This window comes from Anomaloglossus baeobatrachus, chromosome 3, assembly GCF_048569485.1.
Source record: "Anomaloglossus baeobatrachus isolate aAnoBae1 chromosome 3, aAnoBae1.hap1, whole genome shotgun sequence".
NCBI lineage: Eukaryota > Metazoa > Chordata > Amphibia > Anura > Aromobatidae > Anomaloglossus > Anomaloglossus baeobatrachus.
Window position 1 is genome coordinate 429,800,227 of NC_134355.1, and position 17,581 is coordinate 429,817,807.

The window sequence follows — 17,581 nt, forward strand, 5'->3', positions numbered from 1 at the left end:
TATGCTTTGCACTATGCTTTTATTTAGTTACAGCAGGGTATTTTTTCACAATTTTTTCCTTGGTTTCTCTTTGTCTCATGGCCAGTGTGAACATGGTCTCACAAGTACCATGTATACCATCTCATACTCCGGCTCACTTTTTTGTTTTTATGTAGTTTTTTTGTATTCAGTACAAACAGGGAGTGGCCCCCTTCTCAGCGAGCTGGACATTTCATTCTGTGAATCCCCCTGACTGTGTGTGTCCTGTTGGGACCCGGTCGCTCTCAGCCCTTAGCCACATTGAGGCCTATTTTAGACCCATGGTAAGGTTTTAATATTAGAGAGTGTAGGTACTATCCCAACTGGGTACACCTTGGCGTTGGTGGGATAGCTTTATGCTTTTTTTGATCAAAAACAGTGTTTACCAAGTACCCTATGTTTATATGCACTATGCTTTTATTTAGTTACAGCAGGGTATTTTTTCACAATTTTTTCCTTGGTTTCTCTTTGTCTCATGGCCAGTGTGAACATGGTCTCACAAGTACCATGTATACCATCTCATACTCCGGCTCACTTTTTTTTTTTTTTAATGTGGTTTTTTGTTTTTGTTTTTTGTTTTGTTTTTGTTTTTGTTTTTTTTTTTTTGCTCCGGCTCCTGTGGCTGAACCCCCGGCTTGGGTAGAATCCTTAACCAGGTCTATCTCCCAGTCTTTTGCCGACTCCATGGGACAGCTGTCCCGGACTTTGCTGAACGCAGGGTGCCTCTGCTGCTAGGGCTCTCTCAGCGGAGCTCAGAGGATTCTTCATCTGGTTCCAGGTCCCGTCCTCCTAAGAGGAGACGTAGGGCTTCCTCCCCTTCCTCGCCCCGCGGCTCTGTTTCGGAGCCTGACTCGCAGGACGAGGAGGATGCATTTACTGGGGGCTCGGATGCTACCTCCATGTGCCCCATTGATATGTCCGAAAGTGACTCAGATGTTAGTGATTTGATTGCGTCCATTAATTCTGTACTGGACCTCAATCCGCCAGTATCAGAGGAGCAACCCTCTCTGGCAGAAAAGCACCAGTTTACCTCGCGTAAGAGGACAAAGAGTGTGTTCTTTAACCACTCCAGTTTTCAGGCCGCTGTGACAAAGCCCAGGGCCTGTCCTGACAAACGCTTCCCAAAGCGTGGTTCTGATGACCGTTTTCCCTTTCCACCTGAGGTGGTCAAGGAGTGGGCTCATTCACCAAAGGTAGACCCCCCCCCGTGTCTAGACTTTCAGCCCGGACCGTGGTATCAGTGGCTGATGGCACCTCTCAAGGATTCCACTGACCGTCAGGTTGACCTTCTGGCCAAATCTGTATATGAGGCGGCAGGGGCCTCTTTCTCCCATCTTTTGCAGCAGTGTGGGCTCTCAAAGCCATCTCTGCTTCTCTAGAGGAGATGCATTCCTTCGCCAGGGAATCTATGCCCGAGATGGTTGCCTTAACTTCCCAAGCTTCCGCTTTTTCATCCTATGCCTTGTCTGCCATGCTGGAGGCTTCTCACCGCACGGCGGTGGCTTCGGCTAATTCCCTCGCTATCCGCAGGATCTTGTGGCTTCGAGAGTGGAAGGCAGATGCTTCTTCAAAGAAGTACCTTGCTGGGCTCCCTTTTGCTGGGACCAGGCTATTCGGTGAACAACTGGATGAAATCATTAAGGAAGCTACTGGCGGGAAGAGTACTTCCATGCCACAAACCAAAACCAGGAAACCTGTCCAGGGTAGGAACCAGTCGAGGTTTCGTTCCTTTCGTTCCTCCAACTGGTCGTCCTCTAAGCCCTCGGCCTCGTCCACTAACTCAGCCGAGGACCAAAAATCCAACTGGCGCACAAAGGCGCGTCCACAGAAGACCGCAGGAGCTGCTGCCACTAAGGCAGCCTCCTCGTGACTATCTGTCCGCGCCACCAACGTCCTTAGTCGGTGGCAGGCTCTCCCACTTTGGCGACGCTTGGTTTCAACACGTCTCCGACCAGTGGGTGCGGGATGTCCTCTCCCACGGCTACAGGATAAAATTCTCTTCCAGCCCGCCAAACAGATTTTTTCTGTCAACTCCCCCCTGCTCCAAGGCCGCCGCCTTCTCTCAGGCCGTGGCATCCTTGCAGGCCAACGGAGTTATTGTACCGGTTCCCACCCGGGAACGGTTCAGAGGTTTCTACTCAAATCTCTTCCTAGTCCCCAAAAAGGACGGTTCCTTCCGGCCCATCCTGGATCTCAAGCTTCTCAACAAGCATGTTCAGGTGCGGCATTTTCGCATGGAATCTCTGCGGTCAGTCATTGCCTCAATGACCCAAGGGGATTTCCTGGCATCCATCGACATCAGAGATGCCTATCTGCATGTGCCAATTGCAGTTTCACACCAGCGTTGGCTACGTTTTGCAATCGGAGAGGAACATTTCCAATTCGTGGCTCTCCCCTTCGGGTTAGCCACGGCCCCTCGATTATTCACCAAGGTCATGGCAGCAGTGGTTGCAGTTCTGCACCTACAGGGGTTGGCAGTCATTCCTTACCTGGACGACCTTCTAGTCAAGGCTTCATCCAGCGCAGACTGTCAGCGGAGTGTCTCGCTCACTCTTGCCACTCTAGCCCAATTCGAGTGGATTGTCAATCTGCCCAAATCCACTCTGACTCCGACCCAGAGTCTCACGTACTTAGGGATGCAGTTCGAGACTCTTCCGGCACTTGTGAAGTTGCCCTTGATCAAACAGCAATCCCTCCAATTGGCGGTGCGCTCTCTGCTGAGGTCCCGCAGTTATTCCATCAGGCACCTAATGCAGGTGCTGGGTCAGATGGTAGCGTCAATGGAGGCTGTTCCCTTTGCCCAGTTCCATCTGCGTCCTCTGCAGCTGGACATTCTCCGCTGTTGGGACAAGCGGCCTTTCTCCTTGCACAGGTTAGTGGCTCTGTCACCACAAGCCAGGAGCTCTCTTCAGTGGTGGCTTCGGCCCCTCTCTCTGTCTCAGGGACGCTCCTTCCTGTCTCCGTCCTGGGTGATTCTCACCACGGATGCCAGTCTTTCCGGCTGGGGAGCGGTATGTCTCCACCACCGAGCACAGGGCACTTGGACTCCGTCCGAGTCAGCCCTCTCGATCAATGTGCTGGAAACCAGAGCCGTGCTCCTGGCTCTCCTAGCTTTTCACCACCTATTGGCGGGCAAAGCACATCCGAGTCCAGTCAGACAACGCGACAGCGGTTGCCTACATCAATCACCAGGGCGGGACACGCAGCCGCCTGACAATGTTGGAGGTTCAACGCATCCTTCAGTGGACGGAGGACTCCAAGTCCACCATATCCGCAGTCCACATCCCAGGCGTGGAGAACTGGGAAGCAGATTATCTCAGCCGTCAGACCGTGGACAGTGGCGAGTGGTCCCTGCATCCGACAGTGTTTCAGTCAATCTGCCGCAAGTGGGGCACTCCGGACGTGGATCTAATGACATCCCGTCACAACAACAAGGTTCCGGTTTACGTGGCTCGCTCCCACGATCCTCAGGCCTTCGCAGCGGACCCTCTGGTTCAAGACTGGTCCCAGTTTTGTCTGCCCTACGTGTTTCCCCCTCTAGCTCTCTTGCCCAGAGTTCTGCACAAGATCAGAATGGAGGGCCGTCGAGTCATTCTCATTGCCCCGGACTGGCCCAGACGAGCTTGGTATCCAGACCTGCTCCATCTGTCCGTAGAGGTGCCGTGGCATCTTCCGGACCGTCAGACCTTCTCTCACAAGGTCCGTTTTTCCGCCAGAATTCTGCGTTTCTCAGATTGACGGCGTGGCTCTTGAGTCCTGGATCTTGACGGCTTCTGGTATCCCACCTGAAGTCATCTCCACGATGACTCTGGCCCGTAAGTCTTCCTCTGCCAAGATCTATCACAGGACTTGGAAAATTTTCCTGTCCTGGTGTCGTTCTTCTGGCCATTCTCCTTGGCCTTTTTCCTTGCCAACCCTTCTGTCTTTTCTACAGTCCGGTCTGCAGCTGGGACTATCCCTCAACTCTCTCAAGGGACAAGTCTCGGCTCTGTCAGTGCTGTTCCAGCGGCGTATCGCCCGGCTGGCTCAGGTCCGCACCTTCATGCAAGGTGCGTCTCACATCATTCCGCCTTACCGGCGGCCCTTGGATCCCTGGGACCTCAATTTGGTTCTCACGGCTTTGCAGAAACCCCCCTTTGAACCTCTTAGGGAGGTTTCTTTGTTTCGTCTTTCACAGAAAGTGGTCTTTCTAGTGGCCATAACGTCCCTTAGGAGAGTATCTGATTTAGCCGCGCTCTCTTCGGAGTCCCCTTTTTTGGTTTTTCATCAAGACAAGGTGGTTCTCCGTCCGACTCCGGACTTTCTTCCTAAGGTGGTCTCTACTTTCCACCTTAACCAGGACATTACCCTACCTTCCTTTTGTCCGGCTCCTGTTCATCGCTTTGAAAAAGCGTTGCATACTTTGGATCTGGTGCGTGCGCTCCGGATCTATGTGTCTCGCACCGCTGTTCTTAGGCGGTGCACCTCTCTTTTTGTGTTAACCACAGGTCGGCGCAAGGGCCTCCCTGCTTCTAAGCCGACCTTAGCCCGTTGGATTAGGTCCACCATTTCGGATGCCTACCTGGGTTCTCAGGTGCCTCCCCCGCCGGGGATCAAGGCACATTCGACAAGAGCTGTCGGTGCCTCTTGGGCTTTCAGGCACCAGGCTACGGCTCAGCAAGTCTGTCAGGCTGCCACTTGGTCTAGCCTGCATACCTTTTCGAAGCACTACCAAGTGCATGCTCATGCTTCAGCAGATGCGAGCTTGGGCAGACGCATCCTTCAGGCGGCTGTCGTCCACTTGTGAAGTTAGGCTCTGCCTACTTCTCAGTTTTTCTGTTTATTCCCACCCATGGACTGCTTTGAGACGTCCCAATGTCTAGGTCTCCCATAGGAACGATAAAGAAAAAGAGAATTTTGTTTACTTACCGTAAATTCTTTTTCTTATAGTTCCGTATTGGGAGACCCAGGTCCCTCCCTGTTGCCTGTTGGCAGTTTCTTGTTCCGCGTGTTATCACCGGCTGTTGTCGTAGACAGAGGCTCCGGTTGTTCCGGTGCTTGCTCTGTTTTTACTTGTGGGTGGCTATTCTCCTTCAGCTTTTACACTTAACTGGCTAGATCTGGTTTCTCCAGGGGGTGTATAGGCTCAGAGGGAGGAGCTACACTTTTGAGTGTAGTACTTTGTGTGTCCTCCGGAGGCAGAAGCTATACACCCAATGTCTGGGTCTCCCAATACGGAACTATAAGAAAAAGAATTTACGGTAAGTAAACAAAATTCTCTTTTTTCCGCACGTCGCTGCGGGATTTCACTCCATTGACTCCAATGTTAATTGTGAAATCCCGCAGGGAATAACGCAGGAAGCAAATTCTGTGCGGTTCACTGCGTTTTCCTGCGTTATTCCCTGCGGTATTTCGCGGTTTACCTCCGGTAATGTACATAGCCTGTCTGCGGTTTTGCAGGGAAGTGATGTCATTACAGGAAGAGGAAGCGGAGGAGAGAGTAAACACACACACATCACAGACACACACAGACATCACAGACATAGAACACAGACATATAGAACACACATAGAAAGAAAACGGAAATATAGAAAACAAAGAACGTGGGCTCCGCTGTATATTTACCTTCCAGCCGAGGTAAGCACACAGCGGCGGCCCGGTATTCTCAGGCTGGGGAGGGAGAGGGGCAGGGTTAATGTCCCCCGCCTCACTCCCCCTCCCGCAGCCGAGAATATCAGCCGCAGCTGCCCCGGGAATGTTGCATGCATTATGCGGCACTACCGGAGTGTCCCCGGCTCTTCCTGCCGCCGTGTAGCAGTGGCAGCAGGGTAATACAAGGGGTTAATGATGGTGGTGGATCACCGCCATTAAGTCCAGGCTTGATCATGGCAGCGTCTATGTGACAGCTGACATGATCAACCCGTAAGTAAAGTGAATAAAACACACCGAAAAATCCTTTATTTTAAATAAAACAAACAAGCCTCGTTCACCATTTTATTAACCCCCCCCCCCCCCAAACAAAGCTCCGATGTAATCCACAGGTCCTGTGCTGCTTACATCCAGCCGCGACTGTCACAGACACAGCGCTGAATGAATGCAGCAGACAGCAGAGGTAATTACCGGTCATTTCCCACGGCCGGTAATGTGAACTCACTGCCGACCGTGGGAAATGTAGCGATCTGTCCTCTATCTATCTATCTGTCTGTCTATCTATCTATCCCTCTATCTATTCTTCTGTCTATCTATCTACTATCTCAGAATTAAATGACTTTTTTTTAAATTTTTTTTTCAATGTGCTTTATTGCATTGGATGCAATAAAGCGCATCCTAACCCGCACGCGGCAATACCGCGAACAAAACCGCGGCAAACCGCATGCGGTTTTCGGGTGCGGTTTCCCGCGTTTTTTTTTACCGCGGGTGCGGTAATCTTTGCGAGCATGCGGAATTTTCTCAAGAAAATTCCATTTCCCAGTGCGCACATAGCCTAAAGGATCTAGAAGAGTGAGTGGAAAGGTAGCGGGTGAGACGAGAGTAGACCAGGCGCTCCAAGAGTTTGGAGATGAAGGGGAGATTGGAGACTGGTCTGTAGTTGCTTGTGCAGGACGGATCAAGAGAAGGTTTTTTTATTAATGGAGTAATGATAGAGTGTTTGAGGGAACAGGGGAAGATACCAGAAGAGAGAGAGAGAGATTGAAGATTTTAGTTAGGTGAGTGGTGACAACTGGAGAGAGACTGGAGTAGGTGTGAGGGAAAGGGATCAGTAGGGCAAGTGGTAGGACGAGAAGGAGAGGAGCCTGGAGACTTCCTCCTCTGTGACTGGGTCAAATGTGGAAAGTGAGCTGGATGGGATGTGGCGAGGGATGGGATTCACAAGGCTTGGTGGCTGGGAGCTGATCTCTCGGCGGATGTTTTTTATTTTCTTTGTGAAATACGAGGCCAGGTTGTCAGCATGAAGGTCTGTGATAGGGGTCTGTGCTTTGGGACTGAGGAGGGAGTGAAAGATGTCAAAGAGCTTTTTTGGATTGTTTGATAGTGAAGAGATAAGGGTGGTGAAGTAGGTCTGTTTAGCGAGGTGAAGGGAAGAGTTGTAGGTCCTTAGCATGAACTTGTAGTGGATGAAGTTTTCTGGTGTGCGGGTTTTCCTCCAGAGGCGTTCGGCACTCCTGGAGCATCGCTGAAGAAATCGAGTTTGGGATGTGAGCCAAGGCTGTTTTACTCTGTGTTTGGAGGTTCTGAGAGTGAGGGGTGCTACTTGGTCCAGGGTGCTACTGAGTGTTTCATTGTAGTGGTTTAAAGCCAGATCAGGACAGGAAAGTGAGGAGATAGGGGACAGTGATGAGTGTAGAGAGTCTGTAAGTGTCTGAGAGTCAATGGCCTGTAGGTTTCTGAATGTGTGATAGGTGGGAGTGTGCTGGGGCGGACGAGGGTTTGTGAGCATGAAGGAGAGGATGTTGTGGTCAGAGAGGGGAAGAGGTGAGTTGTCAAAGTGAGAGATTGAGCAGAAGCGGATAAAGACCAGGTCAAGGGTGTTACCATCTTCATGTGTCTCAGAGGCCCAAATTGTGCCCCCCAACTCCCCATAACCCTGATCCCCTCCCACCACACTTACTGTATTTCTCCTGCTTTGGCAACACTAATTGTATTTTGGTCCTGCCAATAAAGCATATTTGAATTTGAATTTGAATTTGAATTTGAGAGCTGTGAGAGGCCAAGGGAGGTGGTGAGAGATAGAAGCTGGGATGCTGATGGGGAGGAGGGGCTGTTCATGGGGATGTTGAAGTCTCCTAGGATGAGGGTTGGTAATTCAGATGACATGAAGTGTGGCAGCCAGGCTGAAAAGTGGTCAAGGAACTGGGTGGGTGAGCCTGGTGGACGGTATATGACACAACTCTGAGGGAAAGGGGATGGAAGAGTCTGATGGTGTGTACCTCAAAGGATGGGAATGAGAGTGATGGAGCTGGGGGGATGACCTGGAAAGTGCATTGAGGGGACAGGAGTAAACAGACTCCACCACCATGTCTGTTTTCAGGTCTTGGTGAATGTGAAAAGTGTAAACCATCATGAGAAATGGCAGCAGGGGAAGCAGTGTCAGACTCCTGAATCCAGGTTTCAGTGAGGGCTAGTAGATTAAGAGAGTTATTGAGAAAGAGGTTGTGGATGTAAGAAAGCTTGTTACATACGGACCGTGGATTCCAAAGAGCACAATTAAAAGAGGGAAGTGAGGATGTACAACTAATGTCAATGAGGTTAGCTGGGTTTCTATGGGAGGTGGGGGAGGGGGTAAAGTTAGCATGGGGTGGACCGGGATTAGGAGAGATATCGCCTGAGAGAAGTAGAATTAACAGGAGAAAGGTCAGATGGTGTTTGGAGTTGTGGCATGTTTTTTTCTGCAAGACCCTGGAGTATGATGGATTGAGATTATTCAGATAGGTGAAAAGAGCCTGGGAGCTGTACATAGGAGAGGGGAGGAGAGAGGGACCGATGTGGATGAGTAGTGATGGAGGGGGTACAGGGCGGTGAAAGTGGACGGTAAAAGCAAATAGGATGGTAAGGATAGAAAAAATGGTCATGGTTGACACAAAAGGTGTCAAAGAGTAGTTTACCTGCTGACTCCTGCCCTGACTAACTGCCATTGAAATAACTGCCAGGCACTTAGCAACAGTGGCACTTTGCATAAGATGGCACGCATGCAACACCCCGCATGCATGCGCCCCTTAAGACACCCCCAGATATATAGGGCAGACTAGAGGAGTAGGTAAGGGGAATTGTGGGAGGCCAGCTTGTAAGGGGAAATTAACAAATGCTGATATTTGGCAAGATTGACGGAAAAATCAAAAAGTTACGGCTGTCGGAATAAGGGGAGCAAAAAGCAAAAACTGAAAGTGCCCCGGGGCTGAAGGGGTTAAAAGGGAATCTGTCAGTAGGATGGAGTTTCACTGAAAGTCAACTTTATGCGTTTGCAAGTCTTTGAAATGCAAAACCATCAACACCTTCATATCTTCTATTGGTTGCTGCATTCCCAGATAATTGTTTTTATTCATATGTAATGAAAGTTTAAATAAGGGCAGCACGGTGGCTCAGTGGTTAGCATTGTTGCTTTGCAGCGCTGGGGTCCTGGGTTCAAATCCCATCTGGTACAACATCTGCAAGGAGTGTGTATGTTCTCCCCGTGTTTGCGTGGGTTTCCTCTGGGATCTCCAGTTTTCTCCTACACTCCAAAGACATACAGATAGACAATTTAGATTGTGAGCTCCAATGGGCACAGTGATAATCACGTCTATAGAGTGCTGTGTAATAGCACTGAGTATAATAAATTAAGAGTACTTTAGAATTCTGCCTTCCCAGGTTGATTGTTAGCAGACTTTGACTTCCTTGCGTGACTCCTGATATCACACACAAGTGAACGATCACTCGAGCTGAAGATGCTGGGGCTGGACAGGGAAAAACCTGAGGAGGCTGAAGCTTGGGAACTGCTCTCTCCCCGAGGGCATTGCATGAGAAATGATTATCGGTTTTCTCTGTGCATCGTCCTGTGTAAACAGATTTCGCACTTATTTATTCTTATATATTTATGCATTTATTCTGATCTGTCTGTGTAAAGAAGCATTCAAATGTAAACTTGATAGAACGAAAGGCACTCACTGGAATAACTGTCAAAAATCCTTTATTCCCTCGTCGGGTCACATGTGAAGGCAGTAGGGAAGGGGGGACACAAAGCACGTCGAACGACGTCCGTTTCGCGTCTGTACACGACGCCTCCATGTTCACGTCGTGTACAGACGCAAAATGGCAGTCGTTCGACGTGCTTTGTGTGCCCCCCTCCCCTACTACCTTCACATGTGACCCGACGATGGAATAAAGGATTTTTGACAGTTGTTCCGGTAAGCGCCTTTCGTTCTATTAAGTTTGCATAACGCATCCTACGTCATTCACACTCGCCGGCACTGAGGTCCTGCGCAGGCGCACTTTGATCTGCCCTGGGCAAAGTATTGTAGTGCGCCTGCGCAGGACCTCGCTATTGGCCTGTGTGCATGACGTAGATCGCGTCATGCACACCGGTCTCAGAAGAAGGAAGACCAAGATGGTCAAAAGAGGAGGCGCCGCACACTGAGAACGGAGACACCCATTTGACCAGTCTGCACCGGAGCGACCTCCTAGGTGGGTATTATAAAGTGTGTTTTATGTTCTATAAGGCGGCCTGAGCTCTTATATACAGGATGTTAGAATGCTGTATATAAGAGCACACTGGTGGTGGCTGCAGCCTATAGGCACCAAATCTGGTGACAGGTTCCCTTTCCATCTGATGTAACAATTTGTCACATGTCAATTTCTGATGTATAAAGCGAGCTGAGGTGCTGGTCCCCACTACACCCAGGAGATGCCATTTGTGGTGCATAGCCAACATCTTGCTGTAATGGCTAGTACCAGAGCCATCTCTGATCGCTGCTGTTTAACCATTTAAATGCCAGTGCCAATCACTAACTGCGGAATCTAAATAGCAAATATGTCAGTACGTGAATGCAATAGCTCCAAATGCCTACCCCTGTGACTCGATCACAGGTGGCTGATAGGTTGACATGGCGGCCTGGAGCTTACTTCATGTCCACATGGCCGCCATCTTTGTCCTCCTGGAAGAGCATAACATTGTGTGTATACTGCAACACAGACGTTTTTCTTTCTAAACACAAAGGCCTCATGGAACACAGATTCGGCCCCATAATAATGGTGAATCCTCTGCTTCCATTTAGCACGTTATGCAACATATCCGTTTTGGACGTGAATTCCAATGTGAAGTATGACTGGGCATTTTTATATAGTGCACACTCACGATGAGCTTTGTCTTTTAGGATGCGGTGAGGAATTCTGTGTGTCATACAGCGACTGTAATAGCAAATTCTTTTATGCACTGTGGCACCACCAGTGATCAGTTCCTCAGGTAAGGGCCAGGTTTATGATGTTCTTTAATGCATAGGATCCCACTGTTTTATATGGATCCATCCCACTGTTGTCACTGACACTTAGTATAGGCTCAGTCGATAAGGATGTAGATGGCAACCGTTCGTTAGAATGCCTTCTTTCAATTTTGTAGATGCTGATCTATTCTAGCTAGAGTTAGCAGTTAGTATTTCTCCAAGGAGATATAGCGTACATATTGTCTTTTGCAACAATTGCAGATGGTAATTTAACAATTTTTTTGCTGTATTGACAGAGATAATCTGGAGTGGCTGGCGAGAGCTACGAATTGGGCAAAGTTCACTGCCACTGCTAGTTTAGGAGTCATTCACAAGGTAAGGGAGCCAAAGCCACATATCTTTAGCCTATAATTATATGGCATTTGTAGATAAACCATTTTCTGTGGCCGTTTAGTTTTTTTTTTAATATATATATTGGTCAATTCTTTCCTCCCACAGGGCCATGAGAAGGAGGCTTTGCAGCTTATGGCTACATATTTGCCAAAGGACACTTCCCCTGGCTCTGCGTACCAGGAAGGAGGCGGCCTGTATGCTCTGGGACTCATTCATGCGAACCATGGTGGTGATATAATCGACTACCTCCTCAACCAGCTGAAGAACGCCAGCAATGATGTAAGACTTATGTCTCGGATGTTGGGAAATATACTGTGTAATAAATGTGCCTGTAAGGAATTCAAAGCAGGGGCCATCTGCCAAAATACGGTTGTCCCTTCAGAACTATTTTTCTCCAGATACCTTAATAGGGTATACATGTCATGGTAGGCTGTGCCTTCCCTCCCCCACTATATAGTACTACTGTTGCTGCAGCAGGAGCCGTGAGTGACTTATAAGAAGTGAGAAACTGAAAGGGAACAGTTACCAGTTTTCAGTTTATAAACTGTATCCACCTCCCTTGTGCTGTATTTAATAGCAGTTCTGCAACTTCTCCATAAAATCATAACTCCCCCACATAGCGATTGCATGGGATGAGGGGGTGCTAAGCATTGTTGGGCCACCTTCATTGGCCTGCTTTGCAACAATTACCATATGGAAAGGAAGAATTTATAAGTCATTCTCTTTCGCTTCTTTGGGGGATATGGGGAAACCATGGGTGTATGCTAATCATTTTTAGCTTATAGTCCGTAGGCGGCAGACACTGTTCCCCATGGACCTGTTTCTACCTTTTCTTTCAGGTTCAGCTTGTGATTGGGTAAACCTAGTGGGAGAGCCAATCTGTCATCCCCCTCCCCCCCAAGAGACTAAGAGAACAGTGGGGTCTGATCCACTTTATACCTCTCCCTGGTCTGTCCATCAGGACCTTTTACCCTAACAATTCAGTGGTTAGAGGCAGTGGTTAGAGACGGTCCTTGCCTTCCTTCTCCAGCACCACTCGCTCGCCCTCCAGAGTGAGAGAGTGCAGGGAGGGGAGAAGGACCAGTACCAGCAACTCCCCTCCATGGGGCTCCTGAAGACAGTCTCCCTTGTTTGTGAGAAAGGAGCTGGATTTTATTTTATTTAAAAGTCAGGTTTGTCAGAAAAGGAAACAAGTCTACTTTAGACCAGCTTCTTCTTGGAGGTCTCAGGGGCATCAAAGTAGATGGCAGCATCCAGAGCTCACAGATTTTCCTCCACATGACTGGATGCCCCCACCGCGTCCTCTCTAGCTTGTTAACATTTCTTGATGGGACAGGACATCATCATCTCTGGACCGACTCCTCCTCCTTGCTCCCAGGGACACACAGTTCTTAAGCTGGTGGCAATACTCCCCTCTCATTCACCGTGAGAGATCATTGTTCTTGATACGCTAGGAAATCGTGATGACAAACGCCAGGGAGCATTGTTTCAGAGATACACAATTCAGGATTGCTGGAAAGTTCAAGAATCATCTCTTCCCATCATCATTCTGGAATTCAGAGCCATATTTCTCTCTCACTTTCATTGGCAGGACTTTGTCTCAAACGACCCAATCCAGACTCTGTACGACAATCTCTGAGCAAGACATTCATGTCTGAGGTAATCGACATTCTATCGTGGGCTGAACAGAACATTGCGGCAATCTCAGCAGTGCATATCCCCGGAGTGGACAATTGAGCCGCTGACTTCCTAAGCTTCGAAGGCCTCTCAGCGGCAAGTGGTCTCTAAATCTGTCAGATGGGGCACACAGGACATAGATGACGTCTAGAAGAAGCAACCAGGTCCCTCGGTTTGTCTCTTGGTCCTGCAAACCCTTTTTCATTTGACTTCCGTGCTCTGGCAATTACTTGGTCCTAGTTCTCCCTTCAATATCTTTCCTCCCTCTGCCTCTTAGGCCCAGGGTTATCAAGAAGGAGTGCTTGTCATCCTCGCAGCTCCATACTGGTCCAGAAGACCCTGGTACTTGGAGATAATCAATCTTCTCACAGACATCCTTTGGAAGCTTACACAATGTCAAGATCTTCTTTCCCAGGATCCCATCTTCCACCAGAATTCAGTTTCTATTTAACAGCATGGCTGTTGAAGCTGCAGTGTTAAAGGCAGGTGGGCTTTCATATCAGGGCATTCACACCAAGATCAAGGCAAGGAAGCCCTCTTTCTCTTGTATCTTCCATTGCACTTTAAAGGCCTTCTTTCGCTGCTGTGAAGTTAACCAAGTCACTCCCTTATCTTTTTTTTTTTTTTTTGCTCCCCACCCTGCTGACTTCTTATAGTCTGGCTTAAAGTCCAGGCTGTCTCTTAGCTGCCTTAACCCCTTCACAACCTAGGATGTAACTGTACATCCTAAATCGTGAAGGGGTGATCACCGGCTGCTGCGGTGTGATGGTGGTGATGCCGCACATGTCTGCTGATTTGTTTACACCTTAAATCGCGCTGTCAAAATGTGATAGCGCGATTTAAAGCTCTACAGCTAGAAACAAGCATTTCCCTGTCGCCATCGATGTGCCTGTTTCGCGATTAAGGGGAGTTGATGGTTGCCGTGCTAGCACAGGGTTTTTTAACACTCCTGTCGCTCATGACGTAGTTCCTGTTACAGCCGACAGCACCGGCTGTAATAAGAATGACGCATTTCTGCTGATCAGAGTGATGCTGCTCTGATCAGGAGCAATGAATCCTCAATCAGACTGCCGATCCTTTATAGTTCCCCTTGGGGACTACTAAGATTAAAGAGAAAGTAATACAAGTTTAAAAAAAAAATATAAAAAAAATAAAATCCTAAAAGTTCAAATCACCCCCCATTCGCCCCATTGAAAATTAAAGGGTAAAAATATACATCTATTTGGTCGCCGTGTTCAGTAATGCCCGATCTATGAAAATAAAAAATAAATTAATCTGATTGGTAAACGGCGTAGAGGCAAAAAATTTCCAAACTCCAAAATTACGTTTTTTTTTTAGCCATCGCAAATTTGTGCAAAATCTGCACAAAAATGGTACCATTAAAAACTTCAGGTTGAGAAAAAAAAATGCAGTCACTGAGCCCCATATGCCGAAAAATGAGTGCTATGGGTCATGGAGAATGGCACAAAAAATGCGTCACTTTTTTTTTTTTTTTTTGGACAATCTTCTGATTTTTTTTTTTTTTAAACCCCTTAGATAAGAGTAAGGGTATGTGCGCACGTTGCTTTTTACCTGCTTTTTACCTGCTTTTTTGCTGCTTTTTCTTCTGCGCTGTTTAATGCCAAAATGGATGTGTTCTTCTATTCAAGCAAAGTCTATGGGAATTTGGGTTTCTTGTTCACACTATTGTTGTTCAAAATGCTGCCTTTTTGTGGCAGAACTTTGGTCAAAAACTCAGCTTTTCAAAGAAGCAACATGTCAATTGTTTTTGCCATTTGGGTTTTGCACTGCAAAGCTGAGTTTTTGACCAAAGTTCTGCAACAAAAAGGCAGCATTTTGAACAACAATAGTGTGAACAAGAAACCCAAATTCCCATAGACTTTGCTTGAATAGAAGAACACATCCATTTTGGCATTAAACAGCGCAGAAGAAAAAGCAGCAAAAAAGCAGGTAAAAAGCAGGTAAAAAGCAACGTGCGCACATACCCTAAACCTATACATGTTTGGTGGCTAGGAACTTGTACCGACCTGAGACATCACACCGGCACATCAGTTTTACCATATAGTGAACACATGGAATAAAATACCCCAAAAACAAATGTGCAATCGCACCTTTTTTTTTTTTTTGCAATTTTTTCCTCACTTGGAATTTTTTTGTCGTTTTACAGTACACTATGTGGTAAAACTGATGGTTTCAATTAAAAGTACAACCCGTCCTGCAAAAAAATAAGGAATTTGGCTTCCCTCTCTCAGATCAGGACCTTTCTAATCTGCGTCACTCACTTTGTACTCCCTGTTAGATCTTCTATTGACCCATGGAATCTCAATTTAGTTTTTGATGTTCTTCAGGGTCCCCCCTTTGAACCTTTCTAGAGATTTCTGTCTTTGCTCTCTTGGAAGGTTGCCTTCCTGCTGGTGATCACCTCAATCAGGTGAGTCTCAGAACTCGTAGCTTTATCTTCTAGTTCACTATTCCTCATTCTCCATCAGGACAAGGGGGTATTACTCCATGCAATCCTTTATTCCCTAGGTGGCCTCTGCCTTCCACCTTAATCAGGATATTGTGCTTCCATTGTTCTGGCCATCTCCATCTCAACCGCTGGAGTGATCTTTACACAACCTGAATCTCGTCTGAGCTATTTGGCTCTATGTTTTCCTTACAGCATCTTTCAGAGGTTCGTATTCCCTGTATGTGATTTCAGATGGCCATCACAGGAGGCTACCCTCCTCCAAGGCTGCTATTGCGCATTGGATTTGATTTACCATCTTGGAAGCATATATCGAGAAAATAGACCGGCCTCGCTTATGGTCATGACTCATTCTACCCATGCAGTGGGGGCCTCCTGGGCTGTCCAACCTCAGGCCTCGGTGCAGGGCCGGCTCCAGGTTTTTGTGGGCCCCGGGCGTAAGAGTCCCAGTGGGCCCCACAAACAAACACACACACACACACACACACACACACACACACACACACACACACACACACACGCGCGCAAATATACATATTTAAATACAAACTCACACAGATACATATAATCAGACAAATCTAAACAGTCATATACACAGACCTACATAGATACACATCGTACATGCATACATACAGACACACACTGCTATGCTGCATACATACATATAGACAGACACACACATACTGCTCTGCTACATACATACATATAGACAGGCACACACACACTGCTCTGCTACATACATACATATAGACAGACACACACATACTGCTCTGCTGCATGCATACATACATACAGACACACTGCTCTGCTGCATACATACATACAGACACACTGCTCTGCTGCATACATACATACAGACACACATATACTGCTCTGCTGCATGCATACATACAGACACACATATACTGCTCTGCTGCATGCATACATACAGACACACATATACTGCTCTTCTGCATGCATACAAACAGACACGCATACTGCTCTGCTGCATATATACATACATACATACAGATACGCATACTGCTCTGCTGCATATATACATACATACATACAGACACGCATACTGCTCTGCTGCATATATACATACAGACAGACACACACCTTGCTCTGCGGGGCCCACACACGCAGCTCCGGGGGCCACACACGCAGCTCCGGGGGCCACACACGCACGGGGGTACAGGGAGGGAGTGATGTCCCACATACTGATCAGGTCACGGTGCAGATGGGGCCCACACAGCGCCGGAGGGAAGCGATGTGCTGGAGGTCGCTCGCTGGCTCTGTGACTCCTTCATCTGTGGGACCGAGCAGGACGCCGGGCGGTAGCTCCGCCCACAGATGATGCTCAATGCAGGAGAACAAAGTGAAAGCTGTGGTCTGCGGGCCTTAAAGAGCCGGCAGCCACAGTTTCCAGTGACAAGGACTGCGGTCCCCGTAACTCGGCCCGGGGACAGCAGAACTGACGAGGCCGAGTGGGCCCCCCCAGCTCGACCAGGGCCCCGGCATTTGCCCGGGTATGCCGCATGCTGACGCTGGCCCTGCCTCGGTGTCACAGCTCTTCAAGGCTGCTACCTGGTCCTCTGTGTATACTTTTACCAAGTTCTACAGAGTGCACACTTTTTTGCCTCGGCATATACAAGTGGCAGTTGCCTGGGCATAGGCCTGATCTTGACTTCCTTCTGTTTTGTCCCACCCTTGGGATTGCTTTAGGACATCCCAAGGTTTCACCGTAAAATCTCTTCCTCTGAGCCTTCATTTGGGAGACACCGCACCCTCCCTTGTGTTGGTTTTACTACTTTACTTCAGTGTGTGCTTACCTTGATATTTTCTTGCCTTACTGTTGCTTGTTCTACTGCTTTCTCACTAACTGACTAGTTTGGTTCCAGTTAGTGGGTGTAACCTGCTGAGGAGGAGTTCATTTTTTTTTTTTTTGCAATCTGTCTCCTAGTGGCTAAAGCATACACCATAGTTTCTGGTCGTGTTCCCCCCCCCACACCACCAATAAAGGTTCAGATAAAGAGATTTTATGGGGAGTAGCCAAAATCTTCTTTTCATGAAGGAGTTGTAAAAATGCTGTAAAAGACAGCATAAGGCTATGCTCACACAGGGCTTTTCTTTATCGTTCCTATGGGAGACC

General features: G+C 48.1%; 1 protein-coding gene across 1 annotated transcript in view; it reads left to right on the forward strand.

Moving 5' to 3' along the window:
* Positions 1-17,581, forward strand: part of PSMD1 (proteasome 26S subunit, non-ATPase 1) — a 201,458-nt gene that overhangs the window by 60,831 nt on the left and 123,046 nt on the right. The window contains exons 10-12 of the mRNA XM_075340393.1: positions 10,845-10,933; positions 11,207-11,285; positions 11,409-11,582. Of these exons, the coding sequence (XP_075196508.1) occupies positions 10,845-10,933; positions 11,207-11,285; positions 11,409-11,582 (342 nt within the window). The remainder of the gene's footprint in view (positions 1-10,844; positions 10,934-11,206; positions 11,286-11,408; positions 11,583-17,581) is intronic.